At 39.6% G+C, this 26409-nt stretch overlaps 1 protein-coding gene across 1 annotated transcript in view; it reads right to left on the bottom strand.

The window, feature by feature from the left end:
- Positions 1-26409, bottom strand: part of LOC128684555 (ADP-ribosylation factor-like protein 3) — a 49125-nt gene that overhangs the window by 12020 nt on the left and 10696 nt on the right. Inside the window, exons 3-4 of the mRNA XM_053770815.2 lie at positions 13678-13765; positions 1690-1838 (exon numbers count right to left, since the gene is read on the bottom strand). Coding sequence (XP_053626790.1) covers positions 1690-1838; positions 13678-13765 — 237 coding nt within the window. The remainder of the gene's footprint in view (positions 1-1689; positions 1839-13677; positions 13766-26409) is intronic.

The following is a 26409-nucleotide window of genomic DNA, read 5'->3' as shown; positions in this document are numbered from 1 at the left end:
TAAGGAAATGTGTGCAAAGTGGGTTGAACTGCAAACCTTTATGGATGAAAATCACCCTAACACAGCTATTGCAAGCCGTGCTGGTGACTATTACAATGGCAATGTTGTGGCCCATTTTAGACAAATCGTAAAGGAACGGGAGGTACAGAGCTCTATGGACAGATTTGTTGTGCGACAGAGGTCCAGTGACTCTCAAGCTGGTCCTAGTGGCATTAACCCTTTGAGGGTCGACAGGCCCTCTCCGAAACTCGTTCTCAGGGTCGGCCAAATTTAAAAAAAAAAAAATTATTTTCTCTTGTGAAAGGATAGAGAATCTTTTCCCGATCATAAAGACACCAAAAGTTTGAAATTTGATGGAAAACTTACGGAATTATGCTCTCGCAAAGTTAGCGGTCTCGGCTATGTTTATGCATCGGCGATTTTGCCCACTTTGAGCCCCATTTTCGGCCAATTCCACTGTACTAGTCGACAAAAAACATGAATATTTCGCTAGAACTCCATTTTGTCTATCGAATGGGTGCAAGAAACCACCCATTTATGAAATTCAACTATCCAGTACAGTGGTCAGAATTTAGCAATTTTGCCAATTTCACACAAATTTCAAAAGAGGCCAATTTCAGAATAGGGTCCAGAATAAACAAGAAAGACATTCCTGGCACTAAAATGACATTTCCTCTGGTCATTAGTCACGTCTCAAGGCCCCTCTTATATTCTTTTGCTTTCCGCTTTGAATTTTTATTCTCAGAAAAAATATAAGATTTACTGTTATGCAGACTACTGCATTAGTGTAAAAAATGGTATAAATATTATTGGCGCACTGGTGAAAGAATATTAGACTCACCAGTTGACGTGTATTGCATGCTTGGCACGATTTGTTTACTTTTGAAATTTGGTAAAAATCGAACATTTCTGCTACTTTGAGTTCAATTTCAAGGTACCTTTCATTGTAAAACCAGTCAAAATCATCTCAATTTCTGTAATATGTCTTCCATTCTATAAAATGAGACCAAGAAAACTAGAATACAACAATAAATACCATACGAAAATACAGTGCAAAGTCGCTGTTTTATTCCAAAAAAATGGTCAAAGTTTTTTTTTTCTCATTATGCACTGTGTGCTGCAGGATTTTTTTTTAGACTGTGCACACTGACCACATAGACCCATTCTTTCATATGAAGGCCTACCAGCTTTCTCCCACTAGATTTGAGGGCGCTAGAATTTAGGCGTACTAGTACGTCAAAAACCCTGGGTCGTAAGCCGTACTAGTACGTCCGAAACCCTCAAAGGGTTAAAAGAAGAGGGGAAGTAACCCCGGAAAAGGACTTGCTACCTCAAGTCCTAATGGAAGGGGATTCCCCTTCTAAACATTAACAACTTCGACACTCTCCCCTCCTCCCATCCCATCAATCATCACCAGATCTTCATTAAAGGTGTCATGTATTCTATTGTTAGTAGAGTACTACTAACTGTGCATGTCTTCTTCAGTTTGTGTGCATTAAACTTAATATTTCATGTGGTAAAACTTTTTTTTTCATAGTACTTTTGGGCGTCTTGCACGGATTAATTTGATTTCCATTATTTCTTATGGGGAGAATTAATTTGCCTTTCGATAATTTTGGCATACGATGAGCTCTCAGGAACAGATTAATATCATATACCGGGGGTCCACTGTACTAACATATTTCTTACTTTAACACCCTCGCCTGATGTTGCTGAGCATGCTTGTATCTGCCATGTACGGTCCCGGATGGTATGAAGCTGAAGGCCTTCTGCTATCTCCGAAGCAGGTGCTGCATTAAACAGGTCTTGCTTATTGGCAAAAATCAACACAGGCACACCTGCAGGAAAACAGAAAAGAGTAAAATTTATCTTATCTTGTGACTGGGAATAGTGACCGTGTTTAAATTTTATTTTTTTTAAACACTGACCATCTCTCACCAAGGTAGGGTGACCCAAGAGAGGAAATACATACGTCCATTCCCCGTCATTCATTCAATCATTGTCTTGCCACAAATATTCTAACATTACAGTTCAGATAACCCTCCAAACTGTAACATCCCCCACCCCTTACTCAGATGGCAGGACTCAAATCTGGCCAACTAGCTAATTATATCTTTAACCTTTTATTTACTAATTTCTTGTACTAAATTAATTTGCCTTTGTTAGGCAGAACTAATCTTTGACTTGGCTTTATACACATACATCTTTTTATTTACTCATTATCTTTTTCTAAAAACATTTTCCTATTCCAATTTCAAGAGAAAATTGGATCGCTACCTCACTAACTTTGCGAAGTTCCAGAGCAACCAGGCTGTGATAATTATGTTGGCCCATGGACTGCCAACAGCAGCAGCCTGGTTGAACAAGCAAACAGAAAAGCTTGTCCCCACACCAGGAACAGAGTAGAAAAACTTTTGAAACCAGTAACAGGTGCATCACATAGATATGCTTGTTACCCAAGCATCTTAGTGTGTTTTGTTACAAGTTCAATCAACTTTTTTTCTTATCTATGATATATCTAGACTGGAGAGTTCTTTTACATATCTTTGTTTCTTTAACACGCTGGCCATCTTCCACCAAGGCAGGGTGACCCAAATAAACAATTTCATCATCATTCACACTATCACTCTTGCCAGAAGCTTGCAGATACAACAGTTTAGATGTCACTCTAAACAGCAAATATCCCAAATGCCTCCTTTAGAGTGCAAGCACTGTACTTCCCACCTCCAGGTCTCAAGTTAATTACTGTACTTTCATTTTCCTTTCAGTAGTCTTTGTCACTAATGACTTATTTCTGAGCTCATGTTTTTACTTGTCAAATTTACAGATTTTTAAAGTCTTTCCCTTCCAAATATTTTGCTATGCCACAGCATCTGGATAATTTTAATTTGCTGGTATGTAACTTCATTAAAAATTCTTCTACATTTACCAGCTGTTTCTGCACTTCCCTTTTCTCTGCTAATCCTTGATATATTTTTACCAATGCTTCCTCCCGCTTCCTATCGCTTTATGCGATAGACAAGATCCTGGCTCAAGAAGCTCAAGACTACAAATTCCACACATTTTGTCTAACACTGACCAAAAAAAATATACAAGCTTACCACATGTACAAAACGATCACAAAAAAAAAAAAATGAATCTGGAGAAAATCTACAGAAAAAGTAAAATCCAAAATTCAATAATACTCTAAATACATTACAAAAATCAAGAAAAAAGTTACACTTCTTTACTTATTTTTACCCAAAAATTATGAGCACACACCAGGTAGGCACCAAACAGACATATACCTAAAACAATGCAATTGGTAAAAAAAAAAAAAAAAAAAAAAATCAATCATAATTCTCCACCCTTTTACTCTCACTCTTCCATCCACTACCAGTCAACCAGTCTGTCTGTCTGGATTTAAATATTCACATTATGAACCTGTGAATACATTTTCCTACTACTCTTTCCTTCCTGACTCTACCCCCAGTCTTGCCCAGTATCCATTTTCTTTTGACTTTGCACAAAACACTCAAATTGAAAACCAACTACATTATGTCTTTCAAATTATGTTCACTGGATTTCCCACAACCAAATCTGTTTTCTTTCTCATATTTATAATGTCACTGTGAATCAGTTTAGTGATACTTAACCCGTAAATGGTCCAAGCAGATCTACGTTCACATGTGTAGTGCTCCAAAAGTAGATCTACGCTTTTTTACATATTTTCATATACAGTGGACCCCCGCATAACGATGGGATCACATAGCGATTATTTCGCATACCGCGTACTTTAATTGCAAAAAATTTTGCCTCGCATACCGCTTAAAAACCCGCTTACCGATTTTCGTCCGAGACGCGTCCAATGTGCGGCCTGAGCCACGCTCACATGTCCGCCGGTGGCATTGTTTACCAGCCAGCCTCCACGGTAACATCCAAGCATACAATCGGAATATTTCATATTATTACAGTGTTTTCGGTGCTTTTTCTGGAAAATAAGTGACCATGGGCCCCAAGAAAGCTTCTAGTGCCAACCCTACAGCAATAAGGGTGAGAATTACAATAGAGATGAAGAAAAAGATCATTGATAAGTATGAAAGTGGAGTGCATGTCTCCGAGCTGGCCAGGTTGTATAATAAACCCCAATCAACCATCGCTACTATTGGTGGTACAGCTGCTGCTGCTGCTGCACTGTCAGCTGCTGCTGCTGCTGCACTGTCAGCTGCTGCTGCTGCTGTAGCACCGTTGTTGGTGTGGCTTATTGAGAATACCAAGAAACAATTAACCCCAGAGGATTTTCCACCCAGGATAACCCAAAAAAGTCAGTGTCATCGAAGACTGTCTAACTTATTTCCATTGGGGTCCTTAATCTTGTCTCCCAGGATGCAACCCACACAAGTCGACTAACACCCAGGTGAACAGGGAAAAATGCCTGGAACTAGTGCTCATATTGGTGAATTTAAAGCCAGCAAAGGTTGGTTTGAGAGATTTAAGAATCGTAGTGGCATACACAGTGTGATAAGGCCTGTTCTGGAAGAAAATGCCAAACAGGACCTACAGTACTCAGGAGGAAAAGGCACTCCCAGGACACAGTGTCTCATCAGTCATTGCTGCATCTTCAATAAAGTTAAGTGTCATTTATTCTTCATTTAGTAGACTAGTACATGCACAATATATACTGTGCATGTACTACTCTACTATTGTGCATGTATCCTTCTCTTTGTGTGTGGGAAAATGTATATTTCATGTGGTAAAAATTTTTTTTTCATACTTTTGGGTGTCTTGCACGGATTAATTTTATTTCCATTATTTCTTATGGGGAAAATTCATTCACATAACGATTATTTCGCATAACAATTACCCCTCTTGCACGGATTAAAATCGTTAACCGGGGGTCCACTGTATAACAAAAAAAAGTAGATCAAAGTTTTTTTTACACATTTTCAAATGTAAAAAAAAAAAAGATCTACTTTTTTTACATACTTTCAAATGTTGAAAAAACGTATATGTACGTTTGGACCGTTTACGGGTTAAGGAGATACAGCATTGTTAAACTGTCATGGCGCTGAGCTTGGGTGATTGCAACAGAGTGAATTTACCTAACATCTACTGTAGTGAATTGCTGGTAGAAATTGGAGGGCTCCATAGAGCAGAATTGCATAACACAATGCAAGAAAAAAAAGTGAAACCAGAAACTGAGGGAAAACCCGTACTGTACACCTTATTTCAGGTTTTATTTTTATTTCCTCAACTTATTCCTCTTGTAGTCACTTTTCCTCTTCTTTTTTTCAAATAACATTCCCTTCACTATTTCTCCATTATTATTATATTTCATTTTCCAATGTATAATTTTCTTGTTTCAATTACATGTGCCTGACTCCACCACTTAACTGTATAATGTCTTTATGTACATATACCTCTTAATACATTACATGAATGAGTTGCAGCCACTTCACAGATTTTCAAGTATCTTGTACATTTCTATCACTTTCAATCCAATGAAATTTGTACAGTGGAACCTCAAAAATCGAACTGCTCCCAACACAACCAATTATGTAAGTGTATTTTTGTAAGTGCTTTTATAAGTGCATTTTTGAGGGTCTGAAATGGACTAATCTAATTTACATTATTCCTGATGGGAATAAATTCATTCGGTAAAGGCACTCAAGCAGCCTTCTGGACCGAAGAAAGTTCAATATTTGAGGTTCCACTGTACTTATACACTCTCGGCAACCATATTTCATCCACAGTTTGCTAGTACAGTAGGCTAAAGTGAGGCTTACCTACACTAGCACTTAAATCTTCTTTCTAACCCTCTTCTTGACTGTATTTCACAATTTATATATTTTTATTAACACATCGGCCGTTGCCCACCAAGGTAGAGTGGCCCGAAAAAGAAAAATTTTCACCATCATTCACCCCATCACTGTCTTGCCAGAGGTGCACCTATACTACAGTTATAAAACTACAACATTAATACCCCTCCTTCAGAGTGCAGGCACTGTACTTCCCATCTCCAGGACTCAAGTCCGGCCTGCCAGTTTCCCTGAATCCCTTCATAAATATTACCCTGCTCACACTCCAACAGCACGTCAAGTCCTAAAAACCGTTTGTCTCCATTCACTCCTATTTAACACACTCATGCATGCTTGCTGGAAGTCCAAGACCCTTGCATACAAAACATCCTTTACCTCTTCCCTCCAACCTTTCCTAGGCTGACTTCTACCCCCACCTTCCCTCCACTATAGATTTATACACTCTCGAAGTCATTCTATTTTGTTCCATCTTCCAAGTCCAAATCGCCTCAACAACCCCTCCTCAGCCCTCTGGATAACAAAACCAGTTTTGGTAATTCCGCACCTCCTAATTTCCAAATTACAAATTCTCTGCATTATATTCACACCACACATTGCCTTCAGACACGACATCTCCACTGCCTCCAGCATTCTCCTTGTTGCAACATTCACCGCCCATGCTTCACACCTGGACAAAGTTCTCTGTCTCCACAGACCCCTCAGTGCACCATTCACCTTTTTTCCCCTCATCAATTCTATGATTCACCTCATCTTTCACAGAACCATCTGCTGACACATCCACCCCTAAATAACTGAATACATTCGCTTCCTCCATACTCTCTCCCTCCAACCTGATATCCAATCTTTCATTACCTAATTTTTTTATCATCTTTATCACTATATTCTTTCCTATATATTTCATAATTTGTCACCAAAAAACAATGGGACACACCTCTTAGTCCCACCAATTAAACTGATGAGTGAAATCCTTTGATTCTTTTGCAGCTCTGCATATGATCTCTTGTCATGATAATCAAGCATGTGATATAATTTTGTATTAGTACTGTATTAGCTAAACATGTATACAGTGGAACCCCGAATATCAGCCGTAATCTGTTCCAAAAGGTCGGCCTAAATTTGAAGCAATATTTCCCAAAAGAATTAACGTAAATACAAGGATGTACATGTAAATACAGTGGACCCCCGCATAACGATCACCTCCTAATGCGACCAATTATGTAAGTGTATTTATGTAAGTGCGTTTGTACGTGTATGTTTGGGGGTCTGAAATGGACTAATCTACTTCACAATATTCCTTATGGGAACAAATTCGGTCAGTACTGGCACCTGAACATACTTCTGGAGTGAAAAAATATCGTTAACCGGGGGTCCACTGTACATGTAAATACAGGATGTACATGTTTATAGAGGGGCAACTGATATATCAGATCATTATTTAGTTGTAGCTACAGTTAGAATAAGAGGTAGATGGGAAAAGAGGAAGGTGGCAACAACAAGTAAGAGGGAGGTGAAAGTGTATAAACTAAGGGAGGAGAAAGTTCGGGCGAGATATAAGTGACTATTGGCAGAAAGGTGGGCTAGAGCAAAGATGAGTAGTGGGGGGGTTGAAGAGGGTTGGAATAGTTTTAAAAATGCAGTATTAGAATGTGGGGCAGAAGTTTGTGGTTATAGGAGGGTGGGGGCAGGAGGAAAGAGGAGTGATTGGTGGAATGATGAAGTAAAGGGTGTGATAAAAGAGAAAAAGGTAGCTTACGAGAGGTTTTTACAAAGCAGAAGTGTTATAAGAAGAGCAGAGTATATGGAGAGTAAAAGAAAGGTGAAGAGAGTGGTGAGAGAGTGCAAAAGGAGAGCAGATGAAAGAGTGGGAGAGGCACTGTCAAGTAATTTTAATGAAAATAAGAAAAAATTTTGGAGTGAGTTAAACAAGTTAAGAAAGCCTAGGGAAAGTATGGATTTGTCCATTAAAAACAGAGTAGGGGAGTTAGTAGATGGGGAGAGGGAGGTATTAGGTAGATGGCGAGAATATTTTGAGGAACTTTTAAATGTTGAGGAAGAAAGGGAGGCGGTAATTTCATGCACTGGCCAGGGAGGTATACCATCTTTTAGGAGTGAAGAAGAGCAGAATGTAAGTGTGGTGGAGGTACGTGAGGCATTACGTAGAATGAAAGGGGGTAAAGCAGCTGGAACTGATGGGATCATGACAGAAATGTTAAAAGCAGGGGGGGATATAGAGTTGGAGTGGTTGGTACTTTTGTTTAATAAATGTATGAAAGAGGGGAAGGTACCTAGGGATTGGCGGAGAGCATGTATAGTCCCTTTATATAAAGGGAAAGGGGACAAAAGAGATTGTAAAAATTATAGAGGAATAAGTTTACTGAGTATACCAGGAAAAGTATACGGTAGAGTTATAATTGAAAGAATTAGAGGTAAGACAGAATGTAGAATTGCGGATGAGCAAGGAGGCTTCAGATTGGGTAGTGGATGTGTAGATCAAGTGTTTACATTGAAGCATATATGTGAACAGTATTTAGATAAAGGTAGGGAAGTTTTTATTGCATTTATGGATTTAGAAAAGGCATATGATAGAGTGGATAGAGGAGCAATGTGGCAGATGTTGCAAGTATATGGAATAGGTGGTAAGTTACTAAATGCTGTAAAGAGCTTTTATGAGGATAGTGAGGCTCAGGTTAGGGTGTGTAGAAGAGAGGGAGAATACTTCCCGGTAAAAGTAGGTCTTAGACAGGGATGTGTAATGTCACCATGGTTGTTTAATATATTTATAGATGGGGTTGTAAAAGAAGTAAATGCTAGGGTGTTCGGGAGAGGGGTGGGATTAAATTATGGGGAATCAAATTCAAAATGGGAATTGACACAGTTACTTTTTGCTGATGATACTGTGCTTATGGGAGATTCTAAAGAAAAATTGCAAAGGTTAGTGGATGAGTTTGAGAATGTGTGTAAAGGTAGAAAGTTGAAAGTGAACATAGAAAAGAGTAAGGTGATGAGGGTATCAAATGATTTAGATAAAGAAAAATTGGATATCAAATTGGGGAGGAGGAGTATGGAAGAAGTGAATGTTTTCAGATACTTGGGAGTTGACGTGTCGGCGGATGGATTTATGAAGGATGAGGTTAATCATAGAATTGATGAGGGAAAAAAGGTGAGTGGTGCGTTGAGGTATATGTGGAGTCAAAAAACGTTATCTATGGAGGCAAAGAAGGGAATGTATGAAAGTATAGTAGTACCAACACTCTTATATGGATGTGAAGCTTGGGTGGTAAATGCAGCAGCGAGGAGACGGTTGGAGGCAGTGGAGATGTCCTGTCTAAGGGCAATGTGTGGTGTAAATATTATGCAGAAAATTCGGAGTGTGGAAATTAGGAGAAGGTGTGGAGTTAATAAAAGCATTAGTCAGAGGGCAGAAGAGGGGTTGTTGAGGTGGTTTGGTCATTTAGAGAGAATGGATCAAAGTAGAATGACATGGAAAGCATATAAATCTATAGGGGAAGGAAAGAGGGGTAGGGGTCGTCCTCGAAAGGGTTGGAAAGAGGGGGTAAAGGAGGTTTTGTGGGCGAGGGGCTTGGACTTCCAGCAAGCGTGCATGAGCGTGTTAGATAGGAGTGAATGGAGACGAATGATACTTGGGACCTGACGATCTGTTGTGAGCAGGGTAATATTTAGTGAAAGGATTCAGGGAAACGGGTTATTTTCTTATAGTCGGACTTGAGTCCTGGAAATGGGAAGTACAATGCCTGAACTTTAAAGGAGGGGTTTGGGATGTTGGCAGTTTGGAGGGATATGTTGTGTATCTTTATACGTATATGCTTCTAAACTGTTGTATTCTGAGCACCTCTGCAAAAGCAGTGATAATGTGTGAGTGTGGTGAAAGTGTTGAATGATGATGAAAGTATTTTCTTTTTGGGGATTTTCTTTCTTTTTTGGGTCACCCTGCCTCGGTGGGAGACGACCAACTTGAAAAAAAAAAAAAAAAAAAGTAACGTCAATGCAAGTACAGTGGACCCCCGGTTAACAATATTTTTTCATTCCAGAAGTATGTTCAGGTACCAGTACTGACCGAATTTGTTCCCATAAGGAATATTGTGAAGTAGATTAGTCCATTTCAGACCCCCAAACATGCACGTACAAACGCACTTACATAAATACACTTACATAATTGGTCGCATTGGGAGGTGATCGTTAAGCAGGGGTCCACTGTATATGGAATAAGTAGTAAGTTACTAAATGCTGTAAAGAGTTTTTATGAGGATAGTGAGGCTCAGGTTAGGGTGTGTAGAAGAGAGAGACTACTTCCCAGTAAAAGTAGGTCTTAGACAGGGATGTGTAATGTCACCATGGTTGTTTAAAATATTTAGACATGGGGTTGTAAAAGAAGTAAATGCTAGGGTGTTGGGGAGAGGGGTGGGATTAAATTATGGGAAATGAAATACAAAATGCGAGTTGACACAGTCACTTTTTGCTGATGATACTGTTCTTATAGGTGATTCTAAAGAAAAGTTGCAAAAGTTACTGGACGGGTTTGGGAGGGTGTGTAAAGGTAGAAAGTTGAAAGTGAATATAGATAAGAGTAAGGTGATGAAGGCATCAAGTGATTTAGATAAAGAAAAATTGGATATCGCACTGGAGAGGAGAAATTGGATATCGCACTGGAGAGGAGTATGGAAGAAGTGAATGTTTTCAGATATTTGGGAGTTGATGTGTCAGCGGATGGGTTTATGAAGGATGAGGTTACCCATAGAATTGATGAGGGAAAAAAGAAGAGTGGTGCATTGAGGTATATATGGAGACATAAAATGTTATCAATGGAGGCAAAGAAGGGAATGTATGAAAGTATAGTGGTACCAACACTCTTATATGGGTGTGAAGTTTGGGTTGTAAATACTGTAGCAAGGAGGCAGTTGGAGGCAGTAGAGATGTCCTGTCTAAGGGCAATGTGTGGTGTAAATATTATGCAGAGAATTCGAAGAGTGGAAATTAGGAGAATGTCTGGAGTTAATAAAAGTATGAGTCAGAGGGCTGAAGAGTGGCTATTGAGGTGGTTTGGTCATTTAGAGAGAATCGATCAAAGTAGAATGACATGGAGAGCGTATAAATCTGTAGGGAAAGGAAGGTGAGGTAGGGGTCGTCCTCAAAAAGGTTGGAGAGAGGGGGGATAAAGGAGGTTTTGTGGGCGAGGGGCTTGGACTTCTAGCAAGCATGCATGAGCGTGTTAGATAAGAGTGAATGGAGACGAATGGTTTTTGGGACCTGATGAGCTGTTGGAGTGTGAGCAGCGTAATATTTAGTGAAGGGATTCAGGGAAACCGGTTATTTCTATATAGCCAGACTTGAGTTCTGGAAATGGGAAGTACAATGCCTGCACTTTAACGCTTTGAGGGTCAGTCACGTACAAGTACGTCATTGCAGCCATTGTACACCTAAATTCTAGCACCTTCAAATCTGGTGGAAGAAAGCTGGCAGGCCTACATATGAAAGAATGGGTCTGTGTGGTCAGTGTGAGCAGTATAAAAAAAATCCTGAAGCACACTGTGCATAATGAGAAAAAAAAAAACTTCAACTGTGTTTTGGTTTAAAACAGCGACTTTCTAGTGAATTTTTGTATGGTATTTATGGTTGTATTCTCATTTCCTTAGTCTCATTTGATAGAATGGAAGATATATTACAAAATTATAGAAGATTTTGATTGGTTTCACGATGACAAGTACCTCGAAATTGAGCTCAAATTAGCAAAAATGATCGATTTTTGCCGATATTCAAGAGTTTAACAAATCAAGTCACGCGTCCAATACACATCAACTGGCAAGTCTAATATTCTTTCAGTAGTGTGCTGATATCATTTATACCGTTTTTACAATGATGCAGTAGTATACATAACAGAAAACTTTCTATTTTCTGTGGGAATAAAAATTAAAAATGAAAAGCAAAAGTAATGTAAGAGGGGGCTAGAGACATGACTAATGAACAGATAAAATGTTATTTTAGTACCATGAATGTCTGTCTTGTTTATTCTGAACCCTATTTTGAAATTGGCATCATTTAAAATTTGTGTGAAATTGCCCAAATTGCCAATTTCTGACCACTTTATTGGGTAGTTGAAATCGGTAAATGGGCGGATTCTTGTACTCAATTGATAGAACTAATGGAGTTCTAGGGAAATAGCTATGATTTTAGTCAACTGCAACATTGGAATTGGCCGAAAATAGGGCCCAAAGTGGGCGAAATTGCCAACTTTGAGACCGCTAACTTCGCAAGAGCATAATTCCGTAAGTTTTTCATCAAATTTCATACTTTTGGTGTCATTATGATCGGAAGAAGATTCTCTATCATTTCATAAAATAATTTTTTTTTTTCAAAAAATTTTCGACCCTGAGAACGAGTTTGGGAGAGGGCCTCTCGACCCTCAAAGGGTTAAAGGAGGGGTTTGGGATACGTATTGGCAGTTTGGAGGGATGTGTAATAGGACGGTATATATATAATTGGAGTCCTGATATTATATTCTATAGGGAGTTTATTACGCATATTATTTCAGGTCACTTTTTATATAGTATCTTTACATATGCTTCTAAACTGTTGTATCTGGGCACCTCTGCAAAAACAGTGATTATGTGTGAGTGAGGTGCAAGTGTTGAATGATGAAGAAAGCATTTTCCTTTTGGGGATTTTCTTTCTTTTTGGGTCACCCTGCCTAGGCGGGAGACGGCCGACTTGTTAAAAAAAAAAAAATCTGTTCCAGACACCCAAAAATAAAAAAAAATATTTTGTAAAGTTTAACTATAGTCTACATACACAAAATAATGACAATTACATATAAACGAACATTTAAATCATTATTACATACCTATATTGAAAACTCTTGTTGGCATATGGAAGACAGGGAGGAGGGGAGAGGGAGGAGGAGAGATTATTGTTTGGAGGGAGAATCCCCCTCCATAATGACTTCTGGTATCAAGTCCTTCTCTGGGGTTACTTCCCTTCTTTATCTTTTAATGGCACTAGGACCAGCTTGAAGGTCATTGGACCCCTGTAGCACAAAAAAACTGTCCAGAGAGGTCTGTTTCTGGTGCCTCTAAGATTTGCCTGAAGTGAGCCAAGGTTTTGTCACTGAACATGTTGCAGATATGGCTTGTTTCAGCTTGGTCAGGGTGATATTTCTCAGCAAAAGCTTGCACCCTACTCCACATTGCACAAATCTCCTTAATCTCTACAATTTCCTTCTTCAATTCTAGTTCTATCTTTACCAAAGGGCTGGCACTCTGAACTTTCTTTGGACCCATGGTGGTTTATTTCACAGTCGCACTTAATAAACAAACACAAAAACCAATGGATTTTAAGGAAATGTTTGGATGAATCCGTGGAGTATGTGCTCATTCACCAAGAGACACAGGGAGACTGACTCACCTACGCATGGTGTCCTGGCAGGTCACCAGGCAGGCTGACGCGTCTAATACAGCCGATTTACGATGCACCGGCCAAAATATGGAGCAAAATTTCGGCCCAAAAACCGGCCTAAATACGATTCAGCTGATACCCGCAGTGGCCGATATTCGAGGTTCCACTGTACTTTTTATTTTTACCACACCAGCCATCTCCCATTAAGGTACTCACCACCTTTTCCTCAAAATTTTTCACTCAATAGTTGTGTTGCTAGAAGTGTGCTGACATCCCAAATTGAGATGACCCTTAAAACAGCACCATTCCCATCCCTTCTTCAGAGTACAGGCACTGTACTTCACAATAAATATGGTCTTTCACAAGTCACATAAATTTCCAAGAAAATCACCATCTTCATTTTTGTCCTAAAAATATGTACGTAACTAATTAAATAACAAGTATTCCACTCTGCAAATAACTCCATACATACCTGCTAGTTTCTCTTCATTGAGAATTTCACCCAACTCTTGGCCAGTCTCTTCAAATCTTTTTCTATCACCACTATCAATTACATAGATCTGAAACATAAGAGACAATTTATAAGAACTAATCAAGGTTACTGTAATGTGTTCATTAAACACTTTGGCAACTGTGTACACCAGAAAGCCTAGGAAGCATTAATGTGGGCAAAATGAAATGAACACTTAAAAGCGACTGTTCACATTTTGGGTTACAATCACACTGCAACATCTCTTGGTAGACTACTGCATCTCGCCTCCAAAGCAACTTTTCAATAAATTCTCATTACATTTATTCTGCACCTCAGTCAAATGCTGGCAATTGATAAAGATACCAGAAAAATGAGTAAAGGAAACCACAAAATGCCAATAGCAATGTAAGAAGTAAAGCACAGTACAGCTAAGATAGAAACTCTGATTACCGGAAAATACTGCACAGTATGAGTTAGGTAACTGTTTCAGATAACTGAAGTGTGGTTATATATACAGTAGGGGCCCACTTACATGGCGGGTTAGGTTCCAGGCTGTTGCCAGAAAGCAGACATCGCCGGAAGGCAGAACACCATTTTTTCCATTTATAAATGCATATAAATGCCAGACAACAAGTTTACACTAAATTATATTAAGTTAGTAATAGAACTAGGCATTAAAAACACACAAAGTAAAATACATTCACAGTACATTCATTACTTATCTTAAAGTATTTGTAATCTTAATGTAGGGAGAAAGGTGAGTAGTACTTATTTGTAGGAAGTCAGATGTAGGTAGCCCTGGCTCCCCGTCTCATACTTAATATACAATATTTAAAACATCCCAGAGAGTTAAAATACACATACAGTACACTCATTATTTACCTTCAAATATGTGTAGTCTTAATGTAAGAAGAGAGGTGAGTAGTATTTATTTGTAGGAAGTCAGTGTAGGTAGCCAGTAGGTGTAGCTCACCTGGGCTACACCTACCGGTTACCTACACTGTGGCCCAGAGCCATATTATTAGCATCAACATAACTTGTTCACTGAATTTAATCGTTTCTAACAACTACCTTTAGATGCCATCATAGACGAAGGGAGAAGTAATGAATAATTCATGCCGAAAATTGTAAACAATAGCGGAGTGGGGGAGTGGCTGGGCCGAACGCAGATTCATACACGTTTTCTCTGATGGCTGAGCAGAGAAAACAATGTTGTCCATCCGCTCTGCTACCACACAGGACTACAAGTATTATTATCAGAGCACATATAAAATATGCAATAAATGCCAGATAACAAGTTTACACTAACTTATATTAAGTTAGCAATAGAAATAGTCATTAAAAATACAATAAAAGATAAGATACACACAGAGTACACTTATTACTTACCTTAAAATATTAATATTAATGTGTGAGAGGTGAGTGGCTGGGTGTTTATTGAATAAAATCAGAATGGCACACCATCATCCTCTAACTTGGCACTTAAAGCAAGTCTTATAACTCCTCTTTCTATCACAGCTAAGCTTAGATGCCATCGTCAATGAGAGCCAACTAGTTAACGAAAGAGTAAACGAGAGAGAGAACAAGATACAGAGTTCAGACAGTGTAAGAACACAAACTGAACAGGTAGTGGGCAATCACTTGGTCAGGCAAAATAAATGCGTATTAATATGTGTGTACTTTTAGAGTTAAAAGATAAAGAATCACACATAAAGTGGGAGTTGTCACAGTTGCTCTTTGCTGATGACACTGTGCTCTTGGGAGATTCTGAAGAGAAGTTGCAGAGATTGGTGGATGAATTTGGTAGGGTGTGCAAAAGAAGAAAATTAAAAGTGAATACAGGAAAGAGTAAGGTTATGAAGATAACAAAAATATTAGGTGATGAAAGATTGGATATCAGATTGGAGGGAGAGAGTATGGAGGAGGTGAATGTATTCAGATATTTGGGAGTGGACGTGTCAGCGGATGGGTCTAGGAAAGATGAGGTGAATCATAGAATTGATGAGGGGAAAAGGGTGAGTGGTGCACTTAGGAGTCTGTGGAGACAAAGAACTTTGTCCTTGGAGGCAAAGAGGGGAATGTATGAGAGTATAGTTTTACCAACGCTCTTAAATGGGTGTGAAGCATGGGTGATGAATGTTGCAGCGAGGAGAAGGCTGGAGGCAGTGGAGATGTCATGTCTGAGGGCAATGTGTGGTGTGAATATAATGCAGAGAATTCCTAGTTTAGAAGTTAGGAGGAGGTGCGGGATTACCAAAACTGTTGTCCAGAGGGCTGAGGAAGGGTTGTTGAGGTGGTTCGGACATGTAGAGAGAATGGAGCGAAACAGAGCGACTTCAAGAGTGTATCAGTCTGTAGTGGAAGGAAGGCGGGGTAGGGGTCGGTCTAGGAAAGGTTGGAGGGAGGGGGTAAAGGAGGTTTTGTGTGCGAGGGGCTTGGACTTCCAGCAGGCATGCGTGAGCGTGTTTGATAGGAGTGAATGGAGACAAATGGTTTTTAATACTTGACGTGCTGTTGGAGTGTGAGCAAAGTAACATTTATGAAGGGGTTCAGGGAAACCGGCAGGCCGGACTTGAGTCCTGGAGATGGGAAGTACAGTGCCTGCACTCTGAAGGAGGGGTGTTAATGTAGAAGTTTAAAAACTGTAGTGTAAAGCACCCTTCTGGCAAGACAGTGATGGAGTGAATGATGGTGAAAGTTTTTCTTTTTCGGGCCATCCTGCCTTGGTGGGAATCAGCCAGTGTGATAATAAAAAAAATAAAAAACTTTTAGTTCATTCACATACTTTTGTAAGAGTTTGTAAAACATTTACCTCAATATTTTTTTATTATAATAATTACCTCACAATACAAATACTCTTATATTGTGTACAAGTTGTACAAGCTAGTACAGAATAAACAAACAGCAACACACCATTTTTAGAGTGAATGAAGATATTATTATCATAATAAAAAGCACTAAACCCACAAGGGTCGTGAATTGCTATATATAGAGTGAAGGCATACGAAAAGAATATTTTTCTACAGTTACCCCCTAGTTTGACTAGAGAAAATGTAATTCTTCCGACACTACCTACACAACCGATTTGTAAACAAATCTCATATTTACGTCAATTTTTATTCTGTGAGTGTATGTATCATGTTTATATGCTATGAAACGGGTTTCATATATAATTTTGAGGAAAATATCATAGATGGATTAATGAAAATGTCTATATTAATGTAAAATAAGACATTTAATGTGCCCAAGAGTGATTATTATTACGTAGTATTGGCGTCATGAGTAGAGAGACTTAGCAATTTTAATGTGTACCTGCACACCAGCACAGTAAGTATATTTAGGTAGAGGTACACGTAAGTATAATTATCAGAGTACACATAAAATACGCAGTAACTTTAAAACACTTAAAATTTTGGCAAGTTTCCTGACATAATAGACGTGTCATGAAGAATGTAAACAAACCGGGTGGGGCGCACCGTATTTGAAAGACCGCTTGCCGTATAGCAAATTTTGGTCATAATTTGACATCGCCGTATTAGCGAAACGCCGTAAGGTGAAATGCCGTGAAGCGGGGCCCTACTGTATATAGTAGAGCCCCACTCATACAGCGGGTTAGATTCCAGGCTACCACCAGAAAGCAGACATCGCCGGAAAGCAGAACGCCATTTTTTCCACTAATAAATGCATACAAATTCCAGATAAGTTTACACTAACATATATTAAGCTAACAGTAGACTTACGCATGGAAAAACAATAAAAAGTAAAATACATGCATAGTACATTTATTACTTACCTTAAAATATTTGTAGTCTTAATGTAGGGTGAGAGGCGAGTAATATTTATTTACAGGAAGTCAGGTGTAGGTAGCCCGTAGGTGAATCTATGTAGCCTGTCTGGGCTACACAGCTACACCTACCTACATAGCAATATATTTAAAGCAGCCCAGAGTGATATTATTACCACTGACATACCCTGTTCACTGAGTTTAATGCTTTCAGGGTCAGCAGGACTCTCCTAAACTTGTTCTCAGGGTCTCAAAAAAAATCTTATGAAATGATAGAGAATCTTTTCCCGATCATAAAGACACCACAAGTATGAGATTTGATGGAAAGCTTACGGAATTATGCTCTCGCGAAGTTAGCGGTCTCAACGATGTTTATGCATCAGCGATTTCGCCCAATTTGAGGCCTATTTTCGTCCAATTCCAATGTACTAGTGGACAAAAATCATAACAATTTCGATAGAACTCCATTTTTTTTTATCGAATGAGTACAAGAAACCACCCATTTACCGATTTCAACTATCCAATAAAGTGGTCAGAAATTGGCAACTTTGCCAATTTCCAAATAGGGTCCAGAATAAACAAGACAGACATTCCTGGCACTAAAATAACATTTCCTCTGTTCATTAGTCACATCCCCAGGCCTCTGTTACATTTCTTTTGCTTTCCACATTGAATTTTAATTCTCACAAAAAATAGAAGGTTTACTGTTATGCAGACTACTGCATTAGTGTAGAAATGGTGTAGAAATGGTATAAATAATATCAGCGCACTTGTGAAAGAATATTAGACTCACCATTTAACGTGTATTGGACACATGGCTTGATTTATTTATTTTTGAACTTTGGCAAAAATCGAACATTTCTGCTACTTTGAGCTCAATTTCAAGGTACTTTTCATTGTGAAACCAATAAAAATCATCTCAGTTTCCATAATATGTCTTCCATTCTATAAAATGAGACCAGGAAAACTAGAATACAACCCTAAATATCATACGAAAATACACTGGAAAGTCGCGGTTTTAAACCAAAAACACGGAAGAAGTTTTTTTTCTTCATTATGCACTGTGTGCTGCAGGATTTTTTTTATACTGTGCACACTGACCACATAGACCCATTCTTTCATATGTAGGCCTACCAGCTTTCTTTTGTTATTTTTGAAGGTGCTAGATTTGAAGGCACCAACCCTGGTGTGCAAGCCGTACTAGTACGGCACCAACCCTGAAAGGGTTTATCATTTCTAATAACTACCATTAGATGCCATTATAAACGAAGGGAAAAGTAATGAGAAGTCATTCCGGGAATTGTAAACAAAGACGAATGCATTAAGAGGAATCACTGGGTCAAAGGCGGATTGATACACATTTTCTCTGGTGCTGGATCAGAAAAAATGGAATTTTTTTCCTCCAACTGGTTACCACACTTCATATTTATGTGAAATTTATTGTACTATGGGTGTATATATCATGTTTATATGCTATGTAATGTGTTTCATAAATAATTCCGAAGAAAATATCATGGATGGATTAATGAAAATGTGTTTATTAACGTAAAATAAAACATTTAACCCTTTGACTGTTTCGGTCGTATATATACGTCTTATGAGCCATCATGTTTGACGTATGCATACTCATAAATTCTAGCGGCTTCAAATCAAGCAGGAGAAAGCTGGGAGGCCCACGTGAGAGAATGGGTCTGTGTGATCAGTGTGCACTATATAAAAAAAAACCTGCAGCATGCAGTGCATGAGAAAAAAAAAAAACTGACCGTTGTTTTTAATTAAAATGCCTACTTTGTGGTCTATTTTCATATAGTATTTATGGTTTTATTCTCGTTTTGTTGGTCTCATTTGATAGAATGAGACCAACACGATGCAAAAATTCCATGCACACAGAGGGGCCCGAAGATTTGGAACTCTCTGCTCAAACCAGCAAAAGGTCTCCTGCCCACAAATCAATTTAGGACTACAGTGGACCCTCTACATTCGACACTAATCTGTTCCTGAGAGCTATCGAATGTCGAAAATATCGAAAGTCAAATTAATTTTCCCCATAAGAAATAATGGAAATCAAATTAATCCGTGCAAAACACCCAAAAGTATGAAAAAAAAATTTTTACCACATGAAATATTAAGTTTAATGCAATAGAATAATTACAATAACAACAATAACAATAGAATAATCGACACTTACATTTAATGAAGATCTAGTGATGATTGATGGGATGGGAGGAGGGGAGAGTGTCGAAGTTGTTACCGTTTAGAAGGGGAATCCCCTTCTATTAGGACTTGAGGTAGCAAGTCCTTTTCCGGGGTTACTTCCCTTCTTTTAACCCTTTGACTGTTTCAGGCCCCTCTCTGAAACTGTCATTCTATGTCACTCAATTTTTTAAAAAAAAAAAATTATTTTTTCTTATGAAATGATAGAGAATCTTTTTCCGATGGTAATGACACCAAAAGTTCGAAATTTGGTCGAAAACTCGTGGAATTATGCTCCCGAGAAGAAGTGTCAAGCGTATATATGCTCGGGCGTTTATGACGCCGACTTTGAGCCCAATTTTCAGCCAATTCCATTGTTCCAGTTGACCAAACTCATAGCTATTTCTTTAGAACTCCATTTTATCTATCAGCTGAGTACAAGAAACCTCCCATTTACTAATTTGGACTACCCAATATGGTGGTCAGAAATTGACAATTTGGCCAATTTCACGCAAAATAAAAAAGATGCCAATTTCAAAATAGGGTCCAGAATAAACAAGGTAGACATTCGTGGCACTAAAATAACATATGGTCTGTTCATTAGTCACATCTCTAGGCCCCTCTTATATTATTATTGCTTTCTATTTTGATTTTTTATTCATACAAAAAAATACAAAATTTACTGTTATGCAGACGACTGCATTATTGTAAAAATGGTATAAATAATATCAGTGCACTAGTGAAAGAATATTAGACTCCCCAGTTGACATGTATTGGACGTGTGGTGTGATTTATGTACTCTTGAACATTGGTAAAAATCGAACATTTCCGCTACTTTGAGCTCAGTTTCAAGGTCGTTTTCATCGTTAAAGTAATGAAAATCATCTCTATTTCTGTAATATGTTTTCCATTTTATCACCTAAGACCATGAAAACGCTAATACAACGATAAATACTATACTAAAATACACCTCAAAGTCGGGCGCTTTATTCCAAAAAAAAAAAAAAACGATCAGAGTTTTTTTTTCTCATTACGCAATGTGTGCTGCAGGATTTTTTTTATGTGGTTCACACTGACCACACAGACCCATTCTCTCACATGTGGGCCTACCAGCTTTCTCCCACTTGATTTGAAGCCGCTAGAATTATTGAGTATATATACGTCAGAAACATTGGATTCGTAAGACGATAGCACGCCGAAAACAGTCAAAGCGGTTAATGCCACTTAGGACCAGCTTGAGAGTCACTGGACCTCTGCTTGCCGCCTTTAAGATTTGTCTAAAATGGGCCATAGCATTGTCATTGTAATAGTCACCAGCACGGCTTGCAATAGCTGTGTTAGGGTGATTTTCATCCATAAAGGTTTGCAGTTCAACCCACTTTGCACACATTTCCTTAATTTTTGAAGTAGGCACAATGGAGTCCACAACTAGCATAGGCTTCTCAGGTTTAGCCCCAAACCCTTCAAAATCTTTCTTAATTTCCATACTAATTCTCACCCTTTTTACCACAGGGTTGGCAATAGAAGCTTTCTTGGGGCCCATGGTGACTTATTTTGCAGAAACAAGCACCAAAAACAGTGGTAATATCAATAATATGGAATGTACCAAATGTATCCTTAGATGCGCGCACACTGGCTGGCTTGTAAACACTGGCACACACGGGGCAGTTCAGGCCACACGTGGACACGCCTCGCAGTTTAATCGATCGAATGTCAGGTTTTCCATCGAATGCCGAGGCGAAATTTTTCCGTTAAAATGCATCGAATGTCGGATTTATCGAATGTCGATGCCATCGAATGTCGGGGGTCCACTGTATAGTTAAAAATCATCTCATCTCTCAATAATAACCATACCCACATTATGCTAATCTCTAACCAAATTTGAAGCAACTCTCCCAAATACACCTACCATCTGACTTACGAAATGCTCGACATACGTCCACTCGACTTACGACTGTGCATCTGGCAGCTGGGCTGGGCCGGCTAATCCACACCGCTGTACAATACTTGATGATACTCGTAGTGGCAATGCGTCATGCAGGCAGCATCAGTTTGAGTAACCCTGCCCTATCAGCAGCATCATACTGTATTAACTGTACTAACTGGACAGTAAATTTCACCAAGGCCCCTAAGATGAAGTCTGAATCTTGCACTGGTGATTGTGGCAAGAAAGGCTCTTACTCTCAAACTCTCTATTTGTTTTCACTGTTGCACATAAACCTGTCTGTATCTGTCTGCCTGTATATCTGTGTCTGTCTGTATCTCTGTGTGTCTGTTTATCTGTCTACCTGTGTGTCTGTCTTTCTGTCTACCTGTGTGTCTGTCTTTATGTCTACCTGTGTGTGTGTGTGTGTGTGTGTCTGTCTGTCTGTGTGTCATTCTGTCTACTTGTGTGTCTGTCTTTCTGTCTGTGTGTGTCTGTCTACCTGTGTGTCTTTCTGTCTTCCTGTGTGTGTCTTTCTGTCTACCTGTGTGTGTCTTTGTTTGCTTGTCTGTCTCAGAGCCGTTCATTAAGAGTGTAATTGGTCTTGAAGACGGAATAATGATAATAACACAATAATAACCGCTGAGGCACATTAAATGTGTATAAAACGTTAATATAGACATTTTGCTTAATCTATCTATGATTCTTTTTCAAAATTATATAATAAATGTGCTACATAACATATAAACATATAAATTAACAAATATGAGATGTTTTTCTGGTCAGCTTGACAGAGTGAACAAAAACCATTCATGTCCAGGCTGGTAACAACAACTAGTTTGTTTACATAACTCGCAAACCTTCTACACTCTCATTCTCTCTCTCGTTTATTCATTTAATCTTGTTTACTCACCTCTCACTCTACATTAAGACTACAGATATTTTAAGGTAAGTAATGAGTGGACACGATTACTATATTATAGTTTAATATTATTAGTAGTAGTAATGTATTATTGTAATAATAATAATTATTATTATTATTATTATTATTAACTTAGGGCACTGGAGCACAGATCCACTGTATAGCACTGTCTGGATTTTTTGGGTTATCCAAGGTAATTTATGCTATGTATAACTTCACTTACGTGTACCTGTGTGTGTGTGAGAGAGAGAGAGAGAGAGATACAGAGATGGAGAGAGAGAGAGAGAGAGAGAGAGAGATACAGAGAGAGAGAGAGATACAGAGATAGAGAGAGAGAGAGAGAGCGAGAGAGAGAGAGAGAGAGAGAGAGAGAGAGAGAGAGAGAGAGAGAGAGAGAGAGAGAGAGAGAGAGAGAGAGAGAGAGAGAGAGAGAGATAGAGAGAGAGAGAGAGAGAGAGAGAGAGAGAGAGAGAGAGAGAGAGAGAGAGAGAGAGAGAGAGAGAGAGAGAGAGAGAGAGAGAGAGAGAGATACACAGAGAGAGAGAGATACAGAGAGAGAGAGAGATACAGAGAGAGAGATACAGAGAGAGAGAGAGAGATACAGAGAGAGAGAGAGAGAGAGAGAGAGAGAGAGAGAGAGAGAGAGATACAGAGAGAGATAATTGCTGGCTACACCTCATGGATGAGAAGAGACAGGCAAGGGCAAGGAGGTGGTGTTGCTGTGTGCTTCTCTAAAAGTGTTCATGCCCAGCACATAGATGTTGCCACCCCTACACATCTTGAAATGATGTTTTCAAGCTCTGTATAAACACTCGTACCTCTGTATTAGCATGTGCAATGTACAGACCTCAGTGGCAACATGCAGACCCTATCAACTTCCTAATGGAAAATATTGACTCCCTTCTGCTACAACACAACTGTCAACATATTATAATTGTTGGTGACCTCAACCAGCACCTTATACAGAGGGACTTTGATGACCTTCTTGCAGTGTTTGACATGAGAAACTTGGTTGATTTCCCTACTCATATCTCTGGCTCCTCCCTTGACCCAGTAGTGAGTGATCTGGCAGAAGGCATAGTCACTTGTCAACCCCTCGGCTACGTTGGATCTGCCTGACCACAAGGCTGTTTTTACCACACCTTAAGATCCCAACAGAACGAGGTGAGGAGTCCACCACGCACAACCTGGCTATGGGAAAGAGGTAATTGGCCAGCCCTTTGCTCTGAGCTCGCCACCACCGACTGGAATGCTTCTCCAGGGGGATGTTGGACAACCAAGTGAAAGCCTTCACTGGACACATCCTTAATCTGCAACAAGAACACATTCCTCACCGGCAATATGTGACAAAGCCTACAGATCAGCCTTGGTTTGGCTTTCTTGTAGAGAGGCTGCTACTGCTAATCACAAAGCATGGCGAAGGTATAAGAGACATCCTACCACCTATAACAGGAACTTGCACATGCAAGCCTGTAGGCATATGGGTGATGTTCAAAAGTGGGCCATTGCTAAATGGGAGGTGGACACTAAAAGAAAGTTAGCATCAGGTAGGGTAGGCTCCAAAACCTGGTGGTCCCTGGTCAAGGACAGACAAGGTTATCTGCCTGATGAACTTATTCCACCTCTAAATCGACAGGATGGGACCACCTCTACTAGTAGTCAAGAGAAGGCGGACCTCTTTGCTGAACACTTTGCTACTGCAAAATGCAAGTTCCTGATCCAGCAAGGGACCCTCCTTGGCTAGGCTGCAAGAACTGTGTCAAAACTGTCAGTGGTGACAATAAGGCAGGAGGAGGTGCATTTCCTTCTTAAATGACTTGACCAGGAAAAGGCTGTGGGCCCAGACAAGTTGAGCCCAAGATTGTTGAGAAGATGTGCAGACGTAGCAGCAGCCACTAACTCTGATCTTTCAGCACTGCCTAGTACAGTGCAAATGGCCCTCCATGGAAAGAGGCAAATGTAGTCCCTGTTCACAAAAAGAAGAGCAGAGCAGAAATCAGCAACTACAGACCAGTGTCACTCCTGTCAATCACTGGTAAGATCCTTGAGACAATAATCTCAAGACAAATGACAGATTTTTTTGACTACCACTCACTACTTTGTGATCGTCAATATGGCTTCAGGAAAGGTTACTCTGCTGCTGATCTGTTGTTAAACCTCTCCACTAAGTGGCACCAGTCACTGGATGAATCCAAAGTCAGCTGTGTGGTAGCACTGGACATTGCTGGCGCTTTCGACCGGGTGTGGCACCAGGGCCTCTTAGCAAAACTTCAAGCACTGGAATTGCAGGCTCTACGCTATGTCTCCTCAGTGATTACCTTCATGGTAGATCTCTAAGTGTAGTCCTCAATGGAACGGAATCAGCAAGGCATCCTATTGGGGCAAGCGTTCCACAAGGAAGTGTGCTGGGTCCACTGTTATGGAATGTCTACTTCAACGACCTTCTTCATCTCATCCCAGAATCACATGCATATGCAGACGACTGTACACTGACATTCACTTATCCAAGAGAAGAAATGCCAGCTGCTCTAAGCTACATCAATCACCAGCTGAGAGCTATATCAGCTTGGGGAAATAGATGGCAAGTAACATTTGCACCTGAGAAAACGCAAATGATGATCGTCTCTAGGCACCATGATGGTAATGCTGGTGCAGTAGTAAGGATGAATGGGACGATGTTGGCACCTGGAGAAGAAGTTGATATCCTTGGGGTGAAATTTGACTCCAAACTAACCATGAAGAACCATGTTGTAAATCTTGCAAACAAGGCAGCCAGGAAGCTTACAGCACTTCACCGTATCTCGCATCTGCTTGACAGTAGGGGTTGCAAGATCCTGTACGAGGCACAAGTACGCTCACACCTTGAGTATGCTCCACTTTCTTGGTTTGCCTGCCCCCCCCTCTCATCTGCGACTGCTTGACAGGGTAGAGAACAGAGCAAGACGTCTCATCTCTCGCCTGGACCCATCCTGGATAGATCTGTCATTTCAGCAGAGCCTTCAACATAGGAGGGATGTGGGTGGCCTTACTGTTATGTACAAGGCCAATATTGTCAAAATACCACACTTGGATCCACTTCGAGGACAGCGTGAAACAAGCTTTTATGCCACAAGACGGGCAGAAAGCAGCAACTTCACTCTGGCTGTACCCTTCTCCAGAACATCACTACATCTGAGATCATACATACCCAGGATGACTCGAGTATGGAACACATTCGTACAGCATAATGATGTCAACGAGATAAAGTCAGTTGATCAAATGAAAATGCTGGCCCACAGATGGCTCCAACTTCATCCTGTCCCGTACTTGTATGTCTCATAACAATAAAAATGCTTTCAAATGAGCTGATGTAGGTAACAGCTCTTAGCTTGCCAATAAAATTAGGAATCCTTAACCTGTAATATAGCTGTCAATAAAGCTAGGGATCCTTAACCTTGTCAAACCCTGTGTAAAAAAAAAAAAAAAAAGAGAGAGAGAGATACAGAGAGAGAGAGAGATACATACAGAGAGAGAGATACATAGAGAGACAGATACAGAGAGAGAGATACAGAGAGAGAGAGATACATAGAGAGAGAGATACAGAGAGAGATACAGGGAGAGAGATACAGAGAGAGAGCCACATTCAGTCAGCCAGTCAGTCAGCCACCCACCCGGCCAGCCAGCCAGCCGGATGCGTATTACACATGTTCCAGAGTTGTTTCTCTTTACTTAGGGTATAGGTTATACTACATTCTGGCAGGATGACACTACCAGTGGTATTCTCCCATTCCATTGTGTGTCGACAATACATAAAGATAACAGTAACATATGATACTGTATGCAATGTAAAATTTACAATACAGTTCACTACCATGTATACATTATATACAGTCAATAAATAATTAAAATATAACAATAGAAGTAAATTAT

This window comes from Cherax quadricarinatus, chromosome 4, assembly GCF_038502225.1.
Source record: "Cherax quadricarinatus isolate ZL_2023a chromosome 4, ASM3850222v1, whole genome shotgun sequence".
Lineage (NCBI taxonomy): Eukaryota > Metazoa > Arthropoda > Malacostraca > Decapoda > Parastacidae > Cherax > Cherax quadricarinatus.
The sequence above is the reverse complement of the archived record's forward strand: the minus strand, read 5'-3'. Positions and strand labels throughout refer to the sequence as shown.